At 36.4% G+C, this 22,091-nt stretch overlaps 2 protein-coding genes and 1 non-coding gene across 3 annotated transcripts in view; 1 reads left to right on the top strand and 2 right to left on the bottom strand.

Moving 5' to 3' along the window:
• Positions 1 to 14,658, top strand: part of Np (serine protease notopleural) — a 37,985-nt gene extending 23,327 nt beyond the window's left edge. Inside the window, exons 4-10 of the mRNA XM_069507881.1 lie at positions 1,661 to 2,071; positions 3,569 to 3,682; positions 9,480 to 9,657; positions 11,388 to 11,540; positions 12,206 to 12,321; positions 12,691 to 12,846; positions 13,345 to 14,658. Of these exons, the coding sequence (XP_069363982.1) occupies positions 1,661 to 2,071; positions 3,569 to 3,682; positions 9,480 to 9,657; positions 11,388 to 11,540; positions 12,206 to 12,321; positions 12,691 to 12,846; positions 13,345 to 13,508 (1,292 nt within the window). The 3' untranslated portion in view covers positions 13,509 to 14,658. The remainder of the gene's footprint in view (positions 1 to 1,660; positions 2,072 to 3,568; positions 3,683 to 9,479; positions 9,658 to 11,387; positions 11,541 to 12,205; positions 12,322 to 12,690; positions 12,847 to 13,344) is intronic.
• Positions 14,659 to 15,885: 1,227 nt separating this feature from the next.
• On the bottom strand, positions 15,886 to 15,992 carry LOC117994855 (U6 spliceosomal RNA). Its single transcript, XR_004675423.1, has one exon. It is a non-coding gene; the product is annotated as a U6 spliceosomal RNA (small nuclear RNA).
• A 1,994-nt stretch (positions 15,993 to 17,986) lies between these two features.
• Positions 17,987 to 21,748, bottom strand: Prosbeta7 (proteasome subunit beta type-4). The gene is made up of 6 exons (XM_034982841.2): positions 21,733 to 21,748; positions 21,459 to 21,669; positions 20,412 to 20,624; positions 19,830 to 19,965; positions 19,089 to 19,234; positions 17,987 to 18,196 (listed from the first exon to the last, which is right to left on the bottom strand). Exons 2-6 carry the CDS (start codon positions 21,593 to 21,595, stop codon positions 18,037 to 18,039), a joined length of 792 nt encoding a protein of 263 aa, XP_034838732.1. The 5' UTR covers positions 21,596 to 21,669; positions 21,733 to 21,748; the 3' UTR covers positions 17,987 to 18,036.
• Between the last annotated feature and the right edge of the window lie 343 nt (positions 21,749 to 22,091).

Here is a 22,091-nt window from a genome sequence, read left to right on the forward strand (position 1 = left end):
AATAATTGATAGGTATGTTCTTAATTGAAGTTCTTAAAAGTTATACCCAATTGCTTGATCCATTTTTAGGGTTCCGTACCTTAAAAGGCAAAAAGGAACACTAGTAGGGTCACAATATGTTTTCCGCCTGTCTGTACTCACTCTGTTTGTCCGTATGTCTGTCAAGCAAGACCCTCTTTCTCAGGAATGCGTGGAGGTATCAATTAATACTTAACTCCAAAGGGGGCGTCCATAAATTACGTGAGATGTTTAAGGGGGTGAGGGGGTCGAGTCAAATCTCATCTAATCTTACGTTGGAGAGTGGGGGTCTCGGCAAATATCACGCAATTTTTTTTCTGATTGAAACAAAAAAAATTATACCATTTTGGTCCATTTAATCCAGATTGTACATGCTTAAGATTTAATCTTAAGCTTAATCGTAATACGATTAAGATGATATTCTATTGTTACATTTTTCTTACACTTATAACTCTCAGCAATATTGATTACTAGTCTTGACTAGTCTAAATAAAAGCACGAAGCAATTTTTTTTTCTTTTTACAATAACACTCCAACGCGTTTACGTAAGAAACCCACATTTTGAAAAATCTCACGTGAGATTGAGGGATGGGGGAGGGGGGTTGAATAAAATCTCACGACATCTCACCAGGGGGGGAGGGAGGGTCAGAAAATCCAAAAAAAAACAGCACACGTAATTTATGGACGCTCCCAAAAGGTCTGAATCCCGATAGTGGCGTCTAACCATTAGGTACTGCTGTCGAAAGTGAACAGAATTTCACCTCAACAATAAATACAGATACTCCGTTGACCCGGCTCTGCTCGTCTTCGACCTAGATACGTGACAGGGATGCGTAGACAAAACGATTTTTAGTTTAGCACGCAAGACTACTTTCGTCTTTCTCTATTGGAGTAGACCTTTTATTTTTAACCGACTTCAAAAAGAAAGTTTCTCAATTCGATACGTATTTTTTCCATTTAATTTTGGTCAGACAGACGTGCGTACTGCGTAGGCGTATAAAAGTTTTTTTTACAAATTTTTTTACACAAAGTTTTCGAAATATTATAACGCGTGCAAAATGAGATTTCACTCGCCATTTTAACTTTGTGTCAACTGTCATGTCAAAAGTACGATTTTACTAGGTACTCATTTTAAAGGTGAATCGTACTTTTGACATGACAGTTGACACATAAAGTTAAAATGGCGAGTGAGTTCTCAATTTGTACGGACTAGAAATCGGTAGTTTATTTTATAAAATACTAGCTGCCCTGGCGAACTTCGTTCCGCCTAAGAGTCGATTAAAATTTTTTAAATTTTTCTCTCCGTAAGAACCATCCTCGTACTTCAAGGAATATTATAAAAAATAATTAGAGAAATCGGTTCAGCTGTTCTCGAGATTTGCGATCAGCAACACATTTAGCGATTCATTTTAATATATAGAGATGTAGGTACCTACTAGCTAATTCCATACCTAGGTAGGTACATAATATACACCTACGGTCTACATAATATTTATAGCTTTTAAGTTATTCTGGATAAAGTAGCTTTCTAATGATGAAGAAATTATTAAAATAACTTAACAGTAATTTCAGAGAAAAAGTGAGTAGGAATTGAATGAATCATTGAATAAAATTACTTAACTTTAACTTAAAAACTTTGCAGACGTATGGTCACCAATAACGCCACCAGAAGGATGGATCTTAATATCTACGATACAACCGAAACCGGAAACAACATCAACAACAACAACAACAACAGAAACCCCAACAACAACGACACAATCTACAACAACCACGACCACGGAGCAACCGACAACAATCGTTGAAACATCATCAGTTGAAACAACAAAGATTACAACACCAGTATTGACGGAACCAACAACAATTTCAACAACGACAACACAAGCGTTGCCTGTAACAGAAGCTCCCATACTAGAGTTCACGGTTAACGTAACATTGTCACCAACAGTTCCTACTACAACTTCTAGTATTGGACTGACATCTAGTCCGATTTCAAATGTAACTGAGCCTTCTAACAAGACTGAGAGTTCATCCGTGTCTACTACTGGAACCGGTAAGTTTGATTATTGAGATTTATAATCAATCTATCTGTAACGTATCGATGAGGGAAGCACCGGTACCAGACTTCATGGTAACGTAACATTGTCACCAATAGTTCCAACTGCAACTTCTAGAGTTGGATTGACAACATCTAGTCCGATTTCAAATGTAACTGAGCCTTCTAACAAGACTGAGAGTTCATCCGTGTCTACTACTGGAACCGGTAAGTTTGATTATTGAGGTTTATAATCAATCTATCTGTAACGTATCGATGAGTTACTTAGCAACGCTTTTATTAAGATTAGATACGATACCAGTATTAACGGAACAACTAACAGCAATAATTCAACAACGCAAGTGTTGCCTATAACGTTGCCAGTTCCTACTACAACTTCTAGTGTTGGATTTACAACATTTAATCCTATTTCAAATGTAACTGAGCCTTCTAACAAGACTGAGAGTTCATCCGTGTCTACTACTGGAACCGGTAAGTTTGATTATTGAGATTTATAATCAATCTATCTGTAACGTATCGATGAGGGAAGCACCGGTACCAGACTTTATGGTAACGTAACATTGTCACCAATAGTTCCTACTGCAACTTCTAGAGTTGGATTGACAACATCTAGTCCGATTTCAAATGTAACTGAGCCTTCTAACAAGACTGAGAGTTCATCCGTGTCTACTACTGGAACCGGTAAGTTTGATTATTGAGGTTTATAATCAATCTATCTGTAACGTATCAATGAGTTACTTAGCAACGCTTTTATTAAGATTAGATACGATACCAGTATTAACGGAACAACTAACAGCAATAATTCAACAATGCAAGTGTTGCCTATAACGTTGCCAGTTCCTACTACAAGTTCTAGTGTTGGATTTACAACATCTAATCCTATTTCAAATGTAACTGAGCCTTCTAACAAGACTGAGAGTTCATCCGTCTCTGCTACTGGAACCGGTAAGTCTATTTACTGCAGTTTATAATCAATCTATCTATAATCTGTCGATAAGTTAAAATGTCTCAGTTGCGTCCAATACCCGGGATCATTCCTGACCCGGATTGTGCCGCTGGATTTTTTAGTGGGTATCCTGTGGCAGCGCCAATGAGAGTCCCCCATTCCATACGGGATGCGTAAGTGCATTTTCTCCAGCGAAAAAAAGGTATAGTATGGCAACCTTGTTATTAAGATTACGACACCAGTATTGACGGAACAACCAACAACAATTTCAACAACAACGCAAGCGTTATCTGTATATAGAAGTACCGTTAGAGGTCAGTACCTACCTCTAACCTTTTGGAGTTATGTGCGTTCTAAGCAATTAAATATTATTTGCTTTAACGGCGAAGAAGAATCATGATAGGTATAATGTTCATTCAAATGTTCATAATGTTCAGCGTAGTGGACTAGGACCTAAACTCATTCTCATTCAAGTCTCATTCTGAGAAGAAACCCATGCTCAGTAGTTTCACGATGGATTAAAATGATAGTTTATTGAATTTTTTCAGAAGACCAAGCTACTCAATCTGCCAATGTAACGTCAGAAGATCCTACCACACCTGCTTCTACCTCGACCGTCTCTACCACCACCGAGTCCTACAATATGTCCAATTACAAAGAAGGTATGTAGAAAGTATACTTTATTCTGATTAGGAAACTTAGGCTTAAGACACATTGCCGGAGACTGGAGAGTCAAAGCGACGCGTTTTACGCTACAAAATAAATTGAAAGCCTACCGCCGTGTTTTGACAGTTACAGCAGTGCGACGATTCTAATTTAATTTTCTGTCAATCTCACAGTGAGAGTTTCACTATATTTTATTTTATTTTTATTATAAAGGCACACAAAACAGGTTTCAACTATAAATGGTCCAAATAAAAATAAAAAACAATAGATTAAGATCTAAGCGGTAACCCTTAATAATATGTGTACACAACAATTCTTAAATAAATATATGCACTAACTAACTGATAAGATACAATTTATAAAAACACAGAAAAAAGAAATACAAGAAAATTAACTATGAAAAATATACTTAAAGTGGAGAAGATGCAAAATGTTGATAAATATGTTTGAATATGTATGACTATAAGCTAAAATGCGGAATTTCAGCAAGAATACCATAAATTCAGTCAGTTACAAAAATGGCCATTGTAACACTGATAGATAATAATCACAACTAAGTCTGCGGTCCAGGTGGGAGCGGGTGCGTCCTGCGAGGCAGCCAGCATGTAAAACAAACTCTTATATTTACAAGAAATTGGTAGGAAGACACGCGGACGCGTCCTAATCGAGAGCGGGTCGGAGAATATGGTATCGCGCCCGCTGGCCGCCCCCAGCATGCATCCGCTCTTAGCTGGGCCGCAGACTTATGAGTATGTGCGTTTTTTTTAAATAATGAGATAGAGTTGTAGTGAAAATACAGTTCAGTTTACTTTGTAACATTTTAGAAAATACGCGTCACTTCGCTTCGACTCTGCTGCAATGTGTCTTGATCTTAACCTTACCTAACTTGTTACAGTAAATATTTGAGTGGTGATAATTCTTTTTTACTTTCATGCTAGTCATTAAAAATCAATTTACTATTTTTTACACGAGAGATACTTACATTCCAAGATAAAAAGTTAAGTGATAAAATCTAATTACTTGTTCTAAGAAACAAGATTTTTATCTTTCAAAATGAGACACTGGGACTCGTACCTCACTCCATACGCGCACCATACAAGCGTTAGGCTGAGACCACAATACTGCGATGCGACGTCGCGTGTTCGTAAAAATCTACGACTCTTTTCGACTAAGACTACGAGATTTTCGATGCGGTGCCGCACCGTACAAACTTGCGAATTGCGATGCGACGACGTATTCCTGTTCAGTCGGTGTCATAGATTATTAACCTGAAATAGATGTGCCTACATCTCACGTCAAATTTATTTCTTAGAAAGCAGCTCCATCTAGTGTTCATAGTTAAAATAGTCCACACCTCTCTGTGTGCCATTCTGTGCTGTGTGTGTAGAAGTAGCATCCGTGTCGTGAGGTCCATGGCTCACTAAATTGATGGTAAAAGTTTTCTCGTACGATGCCGTAAGCGATGAAATTTTGCGTTGCGTCAACGCATCGGCATGTCGCACTGCAGTGTTGTGGCCTCGCCCTAAGTAGGTTCTCATTTATACCAATAACAATTGGTATTTAAGCTTTCGGTTAAAAATAATAAAATACGTACTTATTTAACGATTTTTGAATATTCTACTACCAAGGGGGTTAAATAGGGGATGAAAGTTTGTACGAAACTCCGTCATTTATCAAGTTATTTGCATGATAATTGGTATTTGGGTTTTCGGTCACAAATGAAGTGTTTCAGGAATTTTGGAAATTCAACCCCATCTCGATTTTCTAAATTCCACCCAAGCGACATCAGACGAGTCGCAGGGAGCCGGAAGTCCCTACAAGAGACCTATGTCCAGCTGTGGACGTCTATTGGTTGATGATGATGATGATGATTGATGATGACCCGAGCGAAGCCGGAGCAGGTCAGGTAGTTAAGTATGTACTACATGCGGGGTACTAGGTACGCGTTCAACGCGAAATAATGTGTGATCACCTTTATTCTATAAACTTGTAATGATATAGTTAGCAGTGATCATTATAAGATGTCATGAGATGAGTTTTTTTTGCTAATATTTTATTTAAGCCTGTCATTTTCCTTTTATCGGTTTTTTGTTCATTTACAAAAAGTATCTAACTAGGTACCTACTTAGAAGTTATAAGTAGTCTGCAAAAAACTTATTAGTTACCTACATTTTTTAATTAATTTGGATAACTTTTAAAGATAATTTATAGGTACTACTTTACATAGAATATTTAATAAATAAATATATATATAATATATATATAATTTTTTTAAACAAATAAATATAATACATACCTATACCTAATGTTTTTCGGCGTGTGGTTAACCACCCATTATCTTATAATTGTTATAAGATATACATACATAATAATATAATATATGTATAGGATATAATTACACAAATATTTATAATTGTTTTTATGCCGCAACACGTTTAAAATTAGCAGTAATTCGCAATCATTACTATTTTATATACTTACTCGTATACATCTCTATAATATAAAAATAAATCACTAAATGTGTTGGTCATCGCAAATCTCGAGAACAGCTGAACCCCGATTTCGCTAATTATTTTTTTATAATATTCCTTGAAGTACGAGGATGGTTCAAGCGAGGCTGATTAGCAACAAAACTTGCAGAAGTTGAATTCCGCCAGCTATTTCTACCGTGTCAACAATCACGTCAAGCTCACTTCCGCAAGTTTTGTAACTTGCTGGACTTGCCGCAATTCACAAAATATGTATGTACATGTGTACATACATATATTGCTCGTAGTGTAAACAGTTCTGCAAGTACTTGCGGAATAACTTGCAAGAAGTTCTTGCTAGTCTAAACCTCGCTTTACGGAGAGAAAAATTTAAAAAATTTGAATCGACTGTTAGGTGGAACGAAGTTCGCCAGGGCAGCTAGTTTATTATATAAAATAGCTAATTTATTTTTGTAGGTAGGTACCTTGTAGGTACCTACTTTAGTTTATGAAACGAAAATTAATATTGTACCTTAGGGTTCCGTACCTCAAAAAGATAAAAGAAACCCTTATGGGATCACTTCGTTGCCTGTCTGTCTGTTTATCTGTCTGTCGTGTCTGTCAAGAAAACCTATAGGTAGGGTATTTCCCGTTGACCTGGAATCATGAAATTTGGCAGGTAGGTAGGTCTTATAGCACAAGTAAAGGAAAAAATCCAAAAACCGTGAATTTGTGGTTACATCACAAAAAAATACCAAGTGGGGTATTTACTTACCTGTAAATTCTAAAACTGTTTTTAATTATTTTTATGCACAAAAGTTTTTGATTTATCGTGCAAAATGTCGAAAAAAATACTCAAGTACGGAACTCTCGGTGCGCGAGTCTAACGCGCACTTGGCTGGTTTTTAATTCATACACAAGTTAGCCTTTGACTGCAATCTCACTTGGTGGTAAGTGATGATGCAGCTAAGATGGAAGCTGGCTACCCTGGAAGGGGTATAGCAGTTTTTTTAAAACCAACATGCCTTTGGTTTCTAGACGCCATCGTACCGGAAGCGCTAAAGCGCTTGGCGGCACGTCTTTTGCCTGTAGGATGGTAACAAGCCACGGCCGAAGCCTCCCAATAAACTAGATTAGAGAAAAACATACATAAGTAACGCCACGTGTAAAAACAGCACCAAAATGTTTTTGCTAAAATCAAACCTGAGACTCTTCGGCCCCTATCTGATAACGATACAGGCTGTAACTTGTACGGGTTCAATTTTCGGCTGGGTAAAACGAAACACGCTACTTAATTAATGAACGGGCTTAAATTCATTTAAATCGCGTGTATCACCACCATTAAATACCATCTGATGATAAAACCGAAATGTGATATCGAAAAACCAGAATGAATATCTTCAATAATTGTAAACTCAAATCGCGATCGAATATACTTACTCAAAAGTACTGAAAAATGTCATGCCGATCTCGACTGTCGTCTCACAATCGCCTCGCATTCAGGTCAAAGAACTAGCACCTGATATGTATAATTGTATAACCGCCAGGCTTTTTGTATAAACAACAATAAAAAATAACCTCGCTCGTCCAACAATGTACAAACAAAGAGTTTCTCGCGATGCTATCACACGGCCAATGCGCAAGGACGTGTTCCTGAACGTTTAATATTAAAATGATTTTTATTTAAAAAGCAAGTGAAGCGTTCCGCGTTCGAAGTTTAAAATTTTATTTGTTGCCAGTGATAGTGATAAATTAGCGTTGCTGCAAAGAGTTAGATATATATTTTTTTTCGGTATAAAACTCTATGTGAAATAATATCGTGTGATTGATTGACATCCGATTTCAATATTCGATCTATCTGTAATGTGTCGATAAGTTGTTGAGTTGAAACAACGTTGAAATGAAATGAAATGAAATGATTTATTTGTTTTAAAAGGTCTTTTTAAAATTGTGTCTTTTTAAAAACGTTGTTATTTGTCAAAAATTAAATGATCTTTTTTGACAAAAATAACAGCATTGCTAGGTAATTTATCGACACATTACTACGGATAGATTGAAAATTGTAACCCGATGTAAGCAATAAAGTGGTTAACTTATAACTTAAATTAGGTTTTTAACAGTAATAACAAAATTTAAAAGTAACAAAGTGAACAAAAGCGACAAAAACGTGTGCAATTTGTACCTAATTCGTTAATTAATTACTGTAAAATGAGTACATTAATAATACTTACTTCTTCTAAGCGGAAACCCAGTTTTGTGTTTATACAAGTGTTTAGGAACTCTAAATTGTGAATTAAATACGTGTCACTTTGGCTTTTATTAAAAGTGATCCATAAAAGGGACATTGCCCTTAAGTATATTTAAAATAAAATGCCATACCTTTTGACATTTGTTTGTGACAAATTTATTATCCAAGTATTTATCTATCCATTAATGGAGCTTTAATTTATTATAAAAATATTTTTTAAATCTAAAGTCGTATACAGATCTTTTCCGATCCTCGAAATTTTGTCTGATTTGTCATAAATTCTTCATCAAAATGTAATTTTTTTTTTTTATTAAAATAAATAAAATTGCGCAAAGGCTTATTCATATTTTAGTGTGAATAAATTTTTTCAAGACATACATACTTACATGGTTTTAGATTTTTAGTGTTAATGACCACATTATGAATCAGTGATAATTTTAGCACCTTTTACAGTTTTAGAATTACTACCTACGTACCTATTATGCGAAAGTGTGTTTGTTTGTTGGTTCGACCTTCAATCAAATTATAACGGAATAACGGATCAACGTGATTTTTTACCTGGTTATAGTTAAAGATCTGGAGAGTGACATAGGCTACTTTTTATTGCGAAAAATTATAGATATCCCACGGAAATTTTACAAACCTTAATCCACGCAAACGTAGACGCGATCTATTTTTATAGATAGCGTCTAGATATTTGTACCTACTGTCGAAATAAAAATATTTTGATTTAAATTAAGTATTTACTTACTTCTTTTTAAATTATTTATCAGTGAAGAAAACTAATTTAAGTAGGTATAATAAATTTAAGTATAATTTACTCTATCGCACTTTTTTGATACTATCTCTATGGAAACGACTGAATAAATAAAAATGTAACAAATTTTTTGAGAAAAGAACTTTCAGTGAATAAAAAAACACTTACTAAAATGTGTCTAATTTAAAACTAAAACAAACTTTTAAGATTGTATCACCACTCAGATGTTTTACAAGTTTTGTGTCATCGAACTTTTTAGTGATAAAAACCTTTTTGGTTAACAAAAATGATTATAAACTCTACGCTCATGTTGCTGGCAGTGTGTGGCCGACGTATGTGGCCCCAAGCCAGAATTGTGGGCGGAGCGAAGTCTGGCTTTGGACAGTGGCCTTGGCAGATCTCCTTGAGGCAGTATCGGACTTCCACCTACCTCCATAAGTGCGGGGCCGCCTTGCTGAATGAAAACTGGGCCATCACTGCTGCACATTGCGTTGAAAGGTAAGTCTGGCATGACATAGAATATAGATAACACTTTAGGTCCTCGAGCAAACAGTGGCCTGCACTTCATAAAGGCAGAAATGCTCTGCTTACCTTAGCAATAATAATGTCAAAAACAATTTTTGACCCATGGCAATGGTGTTTGGCATGACAGCGTTTAGTCCCTCAAACCTTGGGTTTGCAACGGATGCGGTTTGAACCGCTGACCTTTCAGAATTCAGTCCGCTCCTCAACCGTTGAGCTATTGAGGCTCATTGGGTGCGTGGTGGAAATCTACGGCCTTTTGGCTTAAAATGTTTAACCGTTGAGCTATTGGGATTTTAAACCGAGAATAAGGAAAATTTGTAATACATCTTAATTATTAAGGAAAACCCTTGCCTATAATTATTGTGCTCGTTGGTTCATCTCGATGCAACATTGACCTTACTCAAGAACGAACGAAACCTGATGACACGGTCGTATGGATCGAGCGGAAAAGTTAACCTCGATTTTTAGGGTTCCGTACCTCAAAAGTCGAAAAGTCAAAAAAGCTTATTCAAAATCCATACTTCCATACTAATATTATAAATGCGAAAGTGTGTCTGTCTGTCTGTCTGCTAGCCTTTCACGGCCCATCCGTTCAACTGATTTTGACAATATTTGGTACAGATATAGCTTGCATCCGGGGGAAGGACATAGGCTACTTTTATCCCGGAAAATCAAAGAATTCCCACGGGATTTTTAAAAACCTAAATCCACGCGAACGAAATCGCGGGCATCAGCTAGTAGGTAATAAATTACACTTTTTGACTATCAAATTGGTTGTTGCATTTGTAAGATGATGATAATATAGTGGTGATAATTTTTACATGTACTTAAAACTAAAGCTATACGAGGGTTCCAAACGCGCCCAGGTCTGAGAAGAGCCCACAACAAACTCAGCCTCAAAAGGAAACTCTTATAGGATCACTTCACACTTGTCTTTACACGCGATACTTCTCTGTGTTTCTTCTTCGGGGACTTGACCGTCAAGGGAATTAAAAGCTTTCTGTCCCATTGACCTAGAATCATGAATTAATTAAGTATTTGCCTATGTCAAAAATAAATTATTGCTCAGTGATTATTAAATAGAGGGTCTTCCAAAATAAGTAAAATCCATATCCTTTGTTAGTTTTAAGTGTAACTAATAACCATTTTAAATTGTTGATTGAACTAAATAAGCACGTCAAGTCATTGTTACGTCACCTGTAGGTATTTCATAGAAACTCGCATACCTAAGTGCGTGTTTTGACGTTTGATAAAAAGATAGGTACTGATTTGACTAGTTGTCGTATACCGGATTTGGCAGGTAGCATTGTCTACATTGTATAGCACCAGTAAAGGGGGAAAAATCGGTAAATTTGTGGTTACACATCACAAAAAAGTGTTATTTATTGTACGCTGATACGGAACCATTCGTGTGCGAGTTTGCTCGCACTTGACCAATTGTTATGGTTTTCGATTTGTTCTTTTCTTACTTGACGGTATCCAACAAGGCCAGAGAGGCAGAGACAGATCGACTAGCGGGAATTTAACGCGATGCATATGATACTGTGCGACAAGGCTCTTTTGGCACTTGAATGATATTGGAGAACAAAGGCTTAGAATATTCAAACAAGAACAAAGGTGACACTTGACGACAACGTTAGTTCCGATTTTCGCCATACGACAAAAGAGCCTTGTCTCACTGTACGAACATTTTCTTATTCCAGGGTGCCACCATCAGAGCTGTTGGTGCGTCTCGGCGAGTACGACCTGGCGAACGAGGATGAACCTTACGGGTTCGCTGAGAGGAGGGTCCAGATTGTCGCCAGCCATCCGCACTTCGACCCTGCTACCTTTGAATACGACTTGGCATTGCTCAGGTAAGAAGTTTACCCCCATTTTAGGTTTTTAGGCGCTCCTAGGCGCTCGAACACCGTAAATTGACAGCTACAGAGTCGCGATCGCAATTATAGTCAAAACGGCCGGCTAAGAGCTAAAACACGCTAAAAGCAATAAAACTTTTAAACTATAGTGTTTTATATTTTGAACAGTCCAGGTAAAGGACCACTTGCTTTAAAGCTAAAGATCTATTATATTTCCCGCAAACAATAGATTCTTTACCCGTACATAAACGTAAATCTTCTAGGTAAACGCGTCCCATCTTAGGCCACATCATCACTGTCCATCAGGTGTGATTGTGGTCAAGCGTTTGCCTCTAATCAATCTGCGTTTGTTTGGTGGTACCTGAATAAAAAGAGTAACTTATCGAGAGTTAACAGATAAATTTATTATTATTATGTATATATATATATATTTTTTTATTTTTTTTAAAGAATATTAGCCATGTTAAATGACTAATATTCCCCTTTTCTCTCCAATTAAGCGTCAGGCTTGTGCTAGGAGTAGGTACGACAATAGTGCAACGGGCGGGGTTTGTACCGTCGACCACCGGTATAGGAGTGGTTTTCAGTCCACTCCTATACCGGTTGAGCTATTGAGGCTCTAAAAATTTCTCTTGATTATGTATCTTCATGGTTAATTTCAGATTCTACGAGCCAGTAACATTCCAGCCGAACATTCTACCAGTATGCGTGCCCGATAACGACGACAATTACGTGGGCAGAACCGCCTACGTCACCGGCTGGGGACGACTGTACGACGGTAGGTTTGCAAAATTATTTTAAAAATCGATTAAATGCGAGTCGGTCATACAAACAATATTTCAAAATATGTTTTTTTTAATTCGCATGGCATCCATTTTGAAATATTTTTTTACAAAAAAACAAAAAATTACAATGTTGGTTTCTCCCTACAGCACCTACCAAAGGTTTCCTTGTGGAGATTGCTTTTTAAGCAATGAGGCCATTCGCATACAATTTTATTTAGTTAAACATAGTTTCTTTGTGTTTTATTTTTTCTTTTGTGTGCAATAAAGTTTTCTATCTATCTACCTAGTTATCTGTTGGGATCTTAAGTAAGCAATATTGGAATAACGGTTTAATCCCGTACGGTTAATAACTCGTTTTACAGAGGGTCCCCTGCCAAGCGTACTGCAAGAGGTAGAAGTTCCCGTCATCAACAACACGGCCTGTGAGTCCATGTACCTGGCTGCTGGCTACAACGAGCATATCCCCAACATCTTCATATGCGCCGGCTGGAAGCAGGGCGGCTTCGACAGTTGCGAAGGTAATATTATGTCATGCCAGACAAGTCCGTGCTATGCCAGACTGTACCATCCTATACCATAATATTATCATTAACAATATGACATGTAAAGCCATAGACCAAGCTGCTGGCTACAATGAGCAAGAGTTTTATGTGGACCGGCTAAAACATAGCGGTTTAGACAACTTTGGAGGTAATGCCATGCCAGAAAGTATCATGTCATGACAGACAGTTCCATGCTATGCGAGATTTTATCATGACAAACCATATCGTCAACAATACGGCGTGTGAGGCCATGTACCTGGCTGCTGGCTACAACAATCATATCCCTAACATCATTATATATGCGGCGGCTGGAAGCAGGGCGACTTCGACAGTTGTGAAGGTAATATTATGTCATGCCAGACAAACTGTGTCATGATAGATATTTCCACACTATGCCAGACTATACCATACAATAAGACGTGTATGGCCATAAATAATAACATAAATATTAACATAAATATTATGTTTCGTCAGGTGACAGCGGCGGCCCCATGGTGGTCCAGAGGGAGAAGGACAGCCGCTTTGTTCTGAGTGGAATCATCTCTTGGGGCATCGGCTGTGCGGAACCCAACCAGCCCGGCGTCTACACGCGCATCTCGGAGTTTAGAGACTGGATCAACCAGATATTGCAGTTTTAGTGGAATCGACTAGTTAAAATTAGAGCCTTAGTGAAAAAAATGACAAAAATAACAGCATTTGTGAAGCAAATGTCAAAAATTAAAGTTTAGTGAATCTTTTTCACTGGAAAAAAGTGGCGAATTTTTTCCACAAAAAAAAACATTCTTGTTTTCACAGATATAAAAAACATTAATCACCTAGTGTATAAGTCCCGCAAATTGCGATCGCGCTAGAAGCATGTCTCATTAATATCGAAATGACGTCATTTTGACGTCAGCCGAAATAAAAATATACCATCTGCTCGAAACTTCAGTCTAGTGCTGACGTCACTAAAGTGGCGGCCACGCGCATTAGCAATTTGCGGGACTTGAAACAGCATTAGTGAAGCAAATGTCAAAAATTAACGTTTATTAAAAACATACTTGTTTTTACAGTTATAAAAAATATTAATTAGGTACCTAGTGTAGTCCAGAAATGTCAAAAAGTTGGATATTATGATGCAATTTGTCAAAATAATGGAAAATTGCAATTATGTTGATTATTGTAACTATTGTTTTTACAAATAAATATACCTATTTCGTATATATGAGCCGCGAAATTACTATAATTTTCCATGTGACTAATGGTTGAAGTTATATAATCAACGATAAGTAACTAAACAACGTCATTTGTCAAAAATTGTATGGTCTTCTTTTCTGACAAATAACAACGTTGCTAAGTAACTTATCGACAGATTACAGATATATAGAGTTACTTACTGATAATCACAGTTGATAATTTTAGCCGTAAATTATTACAAAAATTAGTAAAACCTACAATAATTAATAAATGGAATTGCTTTGCGCTATTTACTATTTAAGTAGGTAGTTATGTTAATAAATTGATATTTTAAAATATACCTAGGTACCTACTAATTAAAAAAATAAGTAAGAATATCTGCGATTTACTTAAAGTTTCACTTTATTTCGAGGATGATTTTTTATGTGATAATTTAAAATAGGTATTTAAGATATAAAACGTCGAAAACATAAGAATTAAATAATTTAATAGATGATTTAATAACTAAAAATATTAATTAATTAATTAATTAATCCTACATCGAAAAAAAAACTAGTTAATTTGAGCAACTTTTGATATTTTGACGGCCAAAATAATAATTAATAAATATATTATAATGATAGGATAATTCTTCGAATTTATAATTTAGTTAATTCTATATTCTTGTTAAATAATAATATTTATTTTTGATACTAAAATAGAAACAAAATATTTTTAGATTATAAGTAGGTAGGTAAGTATATAATATTAATAATAAGTTTTACCTATTAATAGTTAAAATAATAATTATAGTTTGAACAAAACTGCCGAATTTAATAAGTATTTTTTAAAATTAAATGTTAATAAAATATTATCCGTCCCAGTTTTTATTTAATTGTAATAAATAAATCATTGTAAATAGGTATACATATTTTATATCAAGCATTTATTAATTTTATTTATATATGAATTAGCCATAAATGCTAGCTGATTGTTTTTTAACGAATACATTGGATAAAACTTATTTTCCACTATGCACTCGTTTTATTTTATTTTTCAAAATCCTGATTATGAAATCCAAATGTGACACTTATTGCTATACATAGGTACTTTATTTAGGTACTTCTTACAGGTAAGGTTTTACTTCTTGCAGTTTCTTTCTTTCTTACAGGTAAGGCCCTTTCATATGATACCCCACTTGGTATAAATCTTACTTTGTAACTTGAAAATAGTAGGTAGTTATATTTGTTCATGAACACATTTTTTTGTGATATACCTAACCGCAAATTCAAGGTTTTCGGATTTTCCCCTTTACATGTGCTATAATACCTACCTACCTGCCAAATTTAATGCTCCTAGGTCAACGGGAAGTCCCTACCTTCCTTATGGGTTTCTTGACAGACCGACAGACAGACAACAAAGTGATCCTATAAGGGTTCCGTTTTTCCTTTTGAGGTACGGAAACCTAAAAATGGCCTAGGTATACTATCTAAAAACTTTTATGGCAGCTAGGGACTTGGGACAAATCAGTAGAACGATTCTTCTATATTTTATACTGGCTTATGCTCGCGACTTCGTCCGCGTGGGCTACACAAATTTCAAACCCCTATTTCACCCCCTTAGGGGTTGAATTTTCAAAAGTCCTTTCTTAGCGGATGCCTACGTCATAATGCATGCCAAATTTCAGCCCGATCCGTCGAGTAGTTTGAGCTGTGCGTTGATAGATCACTGACTGATCGTCAGTCAGTCAGTCAGTCAGTTAGTCACCTTTTCCTTTTATATATTTAGAAGATTTGTGAGCAAAAATAATACCACAACGACAAAGTGTTAAGAAAAACACCCGAAAAACAATAATGGTCAAAAAATGTGGAACGCTTCACGATTTTGCGTGTCATCCTTGCGCAGGGGCCATGCTAATCTTCTCTGTATCGTTCCAATTTTAGTATATGTACTGCCGAAGCGAGTACATTTACTATGGTAAAACACATTCTACTTATAGTCTAAATTTCAAAAAACTTAAATATCGCGATGAAGATTCCGTACAAATTAATTTGCAATTGACAACGCCATCTATACAGGTACGAAGAAACCATAACGCCAATGGTACAGTAATTTGCGGCATTAGTTACAGATGGCGCTTTAAACATATGAGAACGTAAGTTCATGAAATTCCGATATTTTTGTGTAGATGTCGTATTTATTTACAGAGATTGTGAAAGATAAAATCAAGCGAAAATGTTTTTGTTGAAAAGTTCATCAAGCTTCGCAAATATATTTTTTAAACTTTATACTTTATAGATTTCTTGTAAACTTTTTGATGTCATTGAATGATTTATTTTTATTTTGATCTCAAATTCGGTTCTTTGTACTTTATTTTTCTACACTAATATTATAAAGAGGAAAACTTTGTTTGTTTGTTTGTTTGTACTGAATAGGCTCAAAAACTACTGGACCGATTTTAAAAATTCTTTCACCATTCGAAAGCTACATTATCCACGAGTAACATAGGCTATATTTTATTTTGGAAAAAAATAGGGTTCCGTAAGATATTTGGGTTTTTCGGACACAAGGTGTAAAAAATCAACCAGAAAAGTTACTTATTTTGCGTACGCTGCCTAAACTATAAAAGATAGAACCATAAAATGTTCTAATTAATTGTAGATCTTATAAATATCTACAAAAAAGTCCGCGACACACTATACCCATCTATGTCGAGTGAGGCACAGCAACCATTTTTTTATTTAAAAATCTTGAATTTTTTTTGGACTACATTTAAACGCGTTTATTTTACTCATGCTATTAATCCTTATCAAAATAAATGATTTCATCACTAAGAACAGTTTATGGAGATAATATTTGGTCTTTGAATGATTAAAATTGGACGTTTGGTTTTGAAGTTATGGCGAAATTAAAATATTACGATTTCTGCTGCACGGCCCGATGTCGTTAAGTTTGTTTGTAGGGGGTAATCTTTAGAACTACTGAACCGATTTTAAAAATTCTTTCACCAGTAGAAAGCTACATTATTCCTGAGTGACATAGGCTATACGGGATCTTTAAAAACCTAAATCTACGCGGGCGAAGCCGCGGGGATCAGCTAGTATTATATAAAGAGGTATTGTGGCTAATTCCGTTGTACACAATTTCTAAACTTAACTAAAATGACACGTCTAAATCTATTGCTATCCCTTTCATAATGTTGCTTGCGGAAAAGGATAGTACCAGTTTTAGACCTGTTAATTTAGTTTAGTTTAGAGATTGTGTACAAGAGAATCGGCCCCAATGTCGTTAAGTTTGTTTGTAGGGGGTAATCTTTAGAACTACTGAACCGATTTTAAAAATTCTTTCACCAGTAGAAAGCTACATTATTCCTGAGTGACATAGGCTATACGGGATCTTTAAAAACCTAAATCTACGCGGGCGAAGCCGCGGGGATCAGCTAGTAATTCATAAACAAGTTAGCCCTTGACTGCTATCTCACCTTTTTTAATTTCATTATAGGCACACGATTGACCACAATCACACCTGATGCAAGGTGATACCATGTATGACAGTTTCATTAATCATTAAACCATACCCTTGATCGGTCTCTACGCGACATCATATTATCGCTAAATCGCTTGATATGGCTTTGCTGGTAGGGTGGTAACCAGCCACGACCGAAGCCTTTTACCAGACCAGACCAGCGACAAAAAAATAAATTATAAATTTTCAAATTGCCCCGAACCCGCGATCTCCCACTAATAAGACCACTGCTTACCACTGCGCCGAGGAAGTCACCAGATGAAAATAATATTTTCTTTTTCTGTAACTCCTTTCTTCTGCTCCTTTTTAAGGGCTATGAGTTTTAAAACTAGTTTTAAAAGTTTTACATTTTGTTTAACTGGTTTCACGATTTTCTAGATTCTAAGCCCTTTTAATCTACAAAAAAAAGGTCATGCAGGTCATAAAGAAAAAAAAGTGACATTTTAACAATTTTTTATTAAAAGAAAGTTAGTATTTTTGCTTCGTTCACTTCATATGAATCATGTGCGCTAGCGACCAGTCATGTTTGAGCTCCACTGGCTCTTCAACAGTAACGCCGGCAGAGGTCACTATGCCTAGCTGATAGCGCGGAAACGAACGCGCGTCGCGGTAGAAAAGAACCTCCATGCATTTGCGAACTAGGGCCCTGAAATTAGAAAAAAAAATTCAATACCTTCCTTAAAAATCACTGACCTCTAATATTACAAGTACGCTGGATCTTCGATTCTTCTTCTTGAAGCAACTTGATTTTCGCCATTTTGGCGCTGATAGCAGTGAGCGTACTCGGAACTAAATGTTAGTGATGAGAAATCTGTCAACACGAAGACGATTTGACATAAAGTGTCAAAGAATCGGCACAAAAATAACAGCTGTAATTTTATATACTATAAGTCCCGCTAATTGCTAATGCACGTAGCCGCCATTTTAGTGACGTCAGCACTAGACTGAAGTTTCGACCTGATGGTATATTTTTATGTCATTTCGAAGTAAATGAGACATGGTTCCAGCGCAATAGCAATTTGCGGGACTTACACTTAGCACACCTTTTGCACTATATAATATTTTGTCTATTAAAATATATATAATAATACTTAGCTGATACCCGTGACTTCATTCAAATGGATTTAGTTTTTTAAAAATCCTGTGAAAACTCTTTGATTTTTCTCTCAATGATGCAAACTGTCTCTGCCAAATTTCATCAAAATCGGTTGAATAGAAAGACCGTGATAAGCTAGCAGATAGACACATATTTACATTTATATAATACTAGCTGATGCCCGCGACTTCGTCCGCGTGGATTTACGTTTTTCAAAATACCGCCCGAAATCTTTGATTTTCCGGGATAAAAAGTAGCCTATGTGTTCTTATAATCTATCTCCATTCCAAATCCGTTCAACCGTTTTTGCGTGATTGAGTAACAAACATCCAAACATCCACACTATCACATTTATAATATTATCGCTAAACAGCTAGATTCTAGATATTCATCTAGATTTTCACCTAAGTAAAACAGGTTTTAACTGTGACATATCACATACTTAGCAGCCTCCTCGTCCAGAAGTCCCTTCTCAGTGGCCTGACGTAGCAGCGGAGTGGCCATGTAAGCCCCCAGGCCGGTCGCAATGGTGTCGTCTTCGTATGCTGTGCCAAGCTTGTCTACCGCTCCTAGGAACGGCTCTCCATCCTGAATCACAGAAAATAATAAAAATCTTTACTGAGCAAAAAAGTTTTTTTACATATTCATCATCATCATCATCATCATCATGATCGAACCTCCGATCCCCAAACAGAAGGTCATCTTAAGGCGAAATGTATCCCAAAAGCGGTGTTGAAACACATTTTGGATGTTCAAAGAACCAAGTTTTGGCCTCAAAAACTACAAATTTGTGTATTCATTTTTTAATATTATATATTAATAAAGATTTTTTATATTAATAAAGATATTTTTTTGTGAAATACAAGAGCCAAAACACGATTGGCACAATTTGGCTCAAAAATTTTATTGATGCCACACGATTTCTATTCAAATCTTGACTTTTTTTTTACCTCACATTTTATGTGACATACACATATAAAGTACAGGAAGGAAAGGTACACCAAACTTTAGAAAGAGATTTTAGCTTCGTAGAGCGAGCATAGAGGGAGGGAGGGTTCTGTCACATACCTATGTGACGTTTCGTCAGTCTCAACGACAGAGACAGAGCTGTACAAAACAGTTATCTTTTTCTATAGTTTGATGTGCAATTTTCCCTGTCTACCGTATATCTATCTAAAGTTACCTGAATCCCAGCAACAACATAGTTGTTCCACAGGGGGTCCATCTTGCTCCTCTTGTTGTAGAGCACCCTGGTGAGCCAGCAGTGAAGGGATTTTGGCTTCAGCTGCAGACCGTCACCGATGCATTGTTCATCAATACTAAAAAAAAATATTGCTTTATAAATCCTGGAGAAATCAGTATACATATCAAAAACTAGCTTATGCTAGAGACTGTGTTGACTACACAAAGTTCAAACCCCTATTTCACCCCTTTAGGGGTTGAATTTTCAAAAATCCTTTCTTAGCGGATGCCTACATCATAATAGCTATCTGCATGCCAAATTTCAGCCCGGTCCGTCCAGTAGTTTGAGCTATGTAAATCAGTCAGCCAGTCAGTCAGTCAGTCAGTCACCTTTTCCTTTTATATATATTTAGGTTGTGGATCAAATACATAACCTCCTTCCTTTTAAGACACCTCAATAGTGGCCTCAAAACAGCTGTTCTGTTTGGCAGCCGTTTTAAATATGGAAGTATTACTTATATCTGAAAAATATTAAAGTAACTCTGAATCACATAAAGAAGTTTTAATATGCATGTGAACTTACATTTTCTGCTCAATAATATCCTTCAAGTACTGATAATCTGCATAGTCACCGCCAGAGCCCAGCAGTGTTAGGTCGTTGACCTTCAACACGCGAGGGCAGTCACGGAATCGGGCGAGAGATCCGTATGAACCGAGCGTGTCTGCTGCGATCACACACCCCTTGTCGAACTTGAGGCCTATAACTGTTGTTGTAGTGGTGATCGGTGTTGCCGAGCTGCAGAATAAAACAAATATATATTACTAGATCTTCGAACAGTGTGTGTTGCCAGTAATGACATATGGATCTGAAACATGGTCGCTAACTATAGGCCTCATAAGAAAGCTCAGAGTCACTCAGCGGGCGATGGAGAGAGCTATGTGCGGAGTTTCTCTACATGATCAAATCAGAAATGAGGAATCCGTAGGAGAACTAGAGTAACCGACATAGCTCAACAGGTTGCGAAGCTGAAGTGGCAATGGGCAGGGCACATAGTTCATACAACTGATAGACGTTGGGGCCCCAAGGTGCTGGAATGGCGACTTCGCACCAGAAGACACAGCGTTGGAAGACCCCCCACTAGGTGGACGGACGACATCAGACGAGTCACAGGGAGCCGCTGGATCCAGGCGGCGCAAGACCGTGGCGTGGTGGTTGATGATGATGATATTACTAGATGATGGCCGCGACTTCATCTGTATGGATTTAGGTTTTTAAAAATCCCGTGGGAACTTTATAATTTTCTATTACATTCTAGAAAAAAAGTTGTCATTATACAATCATTATGGTTAGCGTCGAAATTTAAAGTAATTTCACGTCTTAACAGTGTATACAGGAGACATGAAAAGAGCCTCCCCGCGTGGTGCAAACACCCGGCGTCCCTGGAAGCAGCTACTACATGAACAAAAACAGTAGGCTGACTAATCTTTTCACGGCTAGCTTTAAGACCAAGCTATCGCAGTTGCGGCTTTTTGGGCTGCCCATGTTTGAGGTGACCGTCGCCTCGAAAAGAGGAAGTGTATACTTTTGATAACATAGTGAAAAACTTTCAGAAACTGGGTTTTTACTTACTGTGCTCTAAAATTTTGGACAGTGTGACTTGCAGGTTTCAATGAGGTTGCATTTGCTGGGAAGCTGTAAAACGAGCCTGGTGATGGACCGTTGTGCCACAGCGGTGCCGGATTCATCAGATCACCCATAAACGACATTTTTACTATTATCAAATATCAAATAAATTTATTAGAAAATACAAAATTGTTGAGATTTTTTCTTCTTTTCTTGTCTATGGCTCTATGTACTGCGGTTTTGTTGTCCGCTTTTTGAGATTTTTTGTTTTTTTAGCGACCAACGAATTTGACAGTTGACAAAATTGACAAACACACTTTTTGACTTGTCATTTTGTTTCCATTCCACTCTTGATTCTTAGTCTGAGATTCCTCTACATTAGGAATTCAAATAATTTATATTTTATAAATTAAAAACGGCACGATAAAATATTAAATAAATTAACAGCAAATTAAATAGTAGGTAAAACAGCTAATATATGAATAGTAGAAATATTTACGAAAAACACATTTTTACTAAAAATAGTTTGTTTAAATTCAAGTGAGAAACGGAATGTAAAGTTTTGTGCAGAAATTTTTTTGATAATAAGAAAACTTGTAAGCAAACCATAGTCATTTCCATGCATAGAGTTATGATAAA

Source organism: Maniola hyperantus, chromosome 27 (genome assembly GCF_902806685.2).
Source record: "Maniola hyperantus chromosome 27, iAphHyp1.2, whole genome shotgun sequence".
NCBI lineage: Eukaryota > Metazoa > Arthropoda > Insecta > Lepidoptera > Nymphalidae > Maniola > Maniola hyperantus.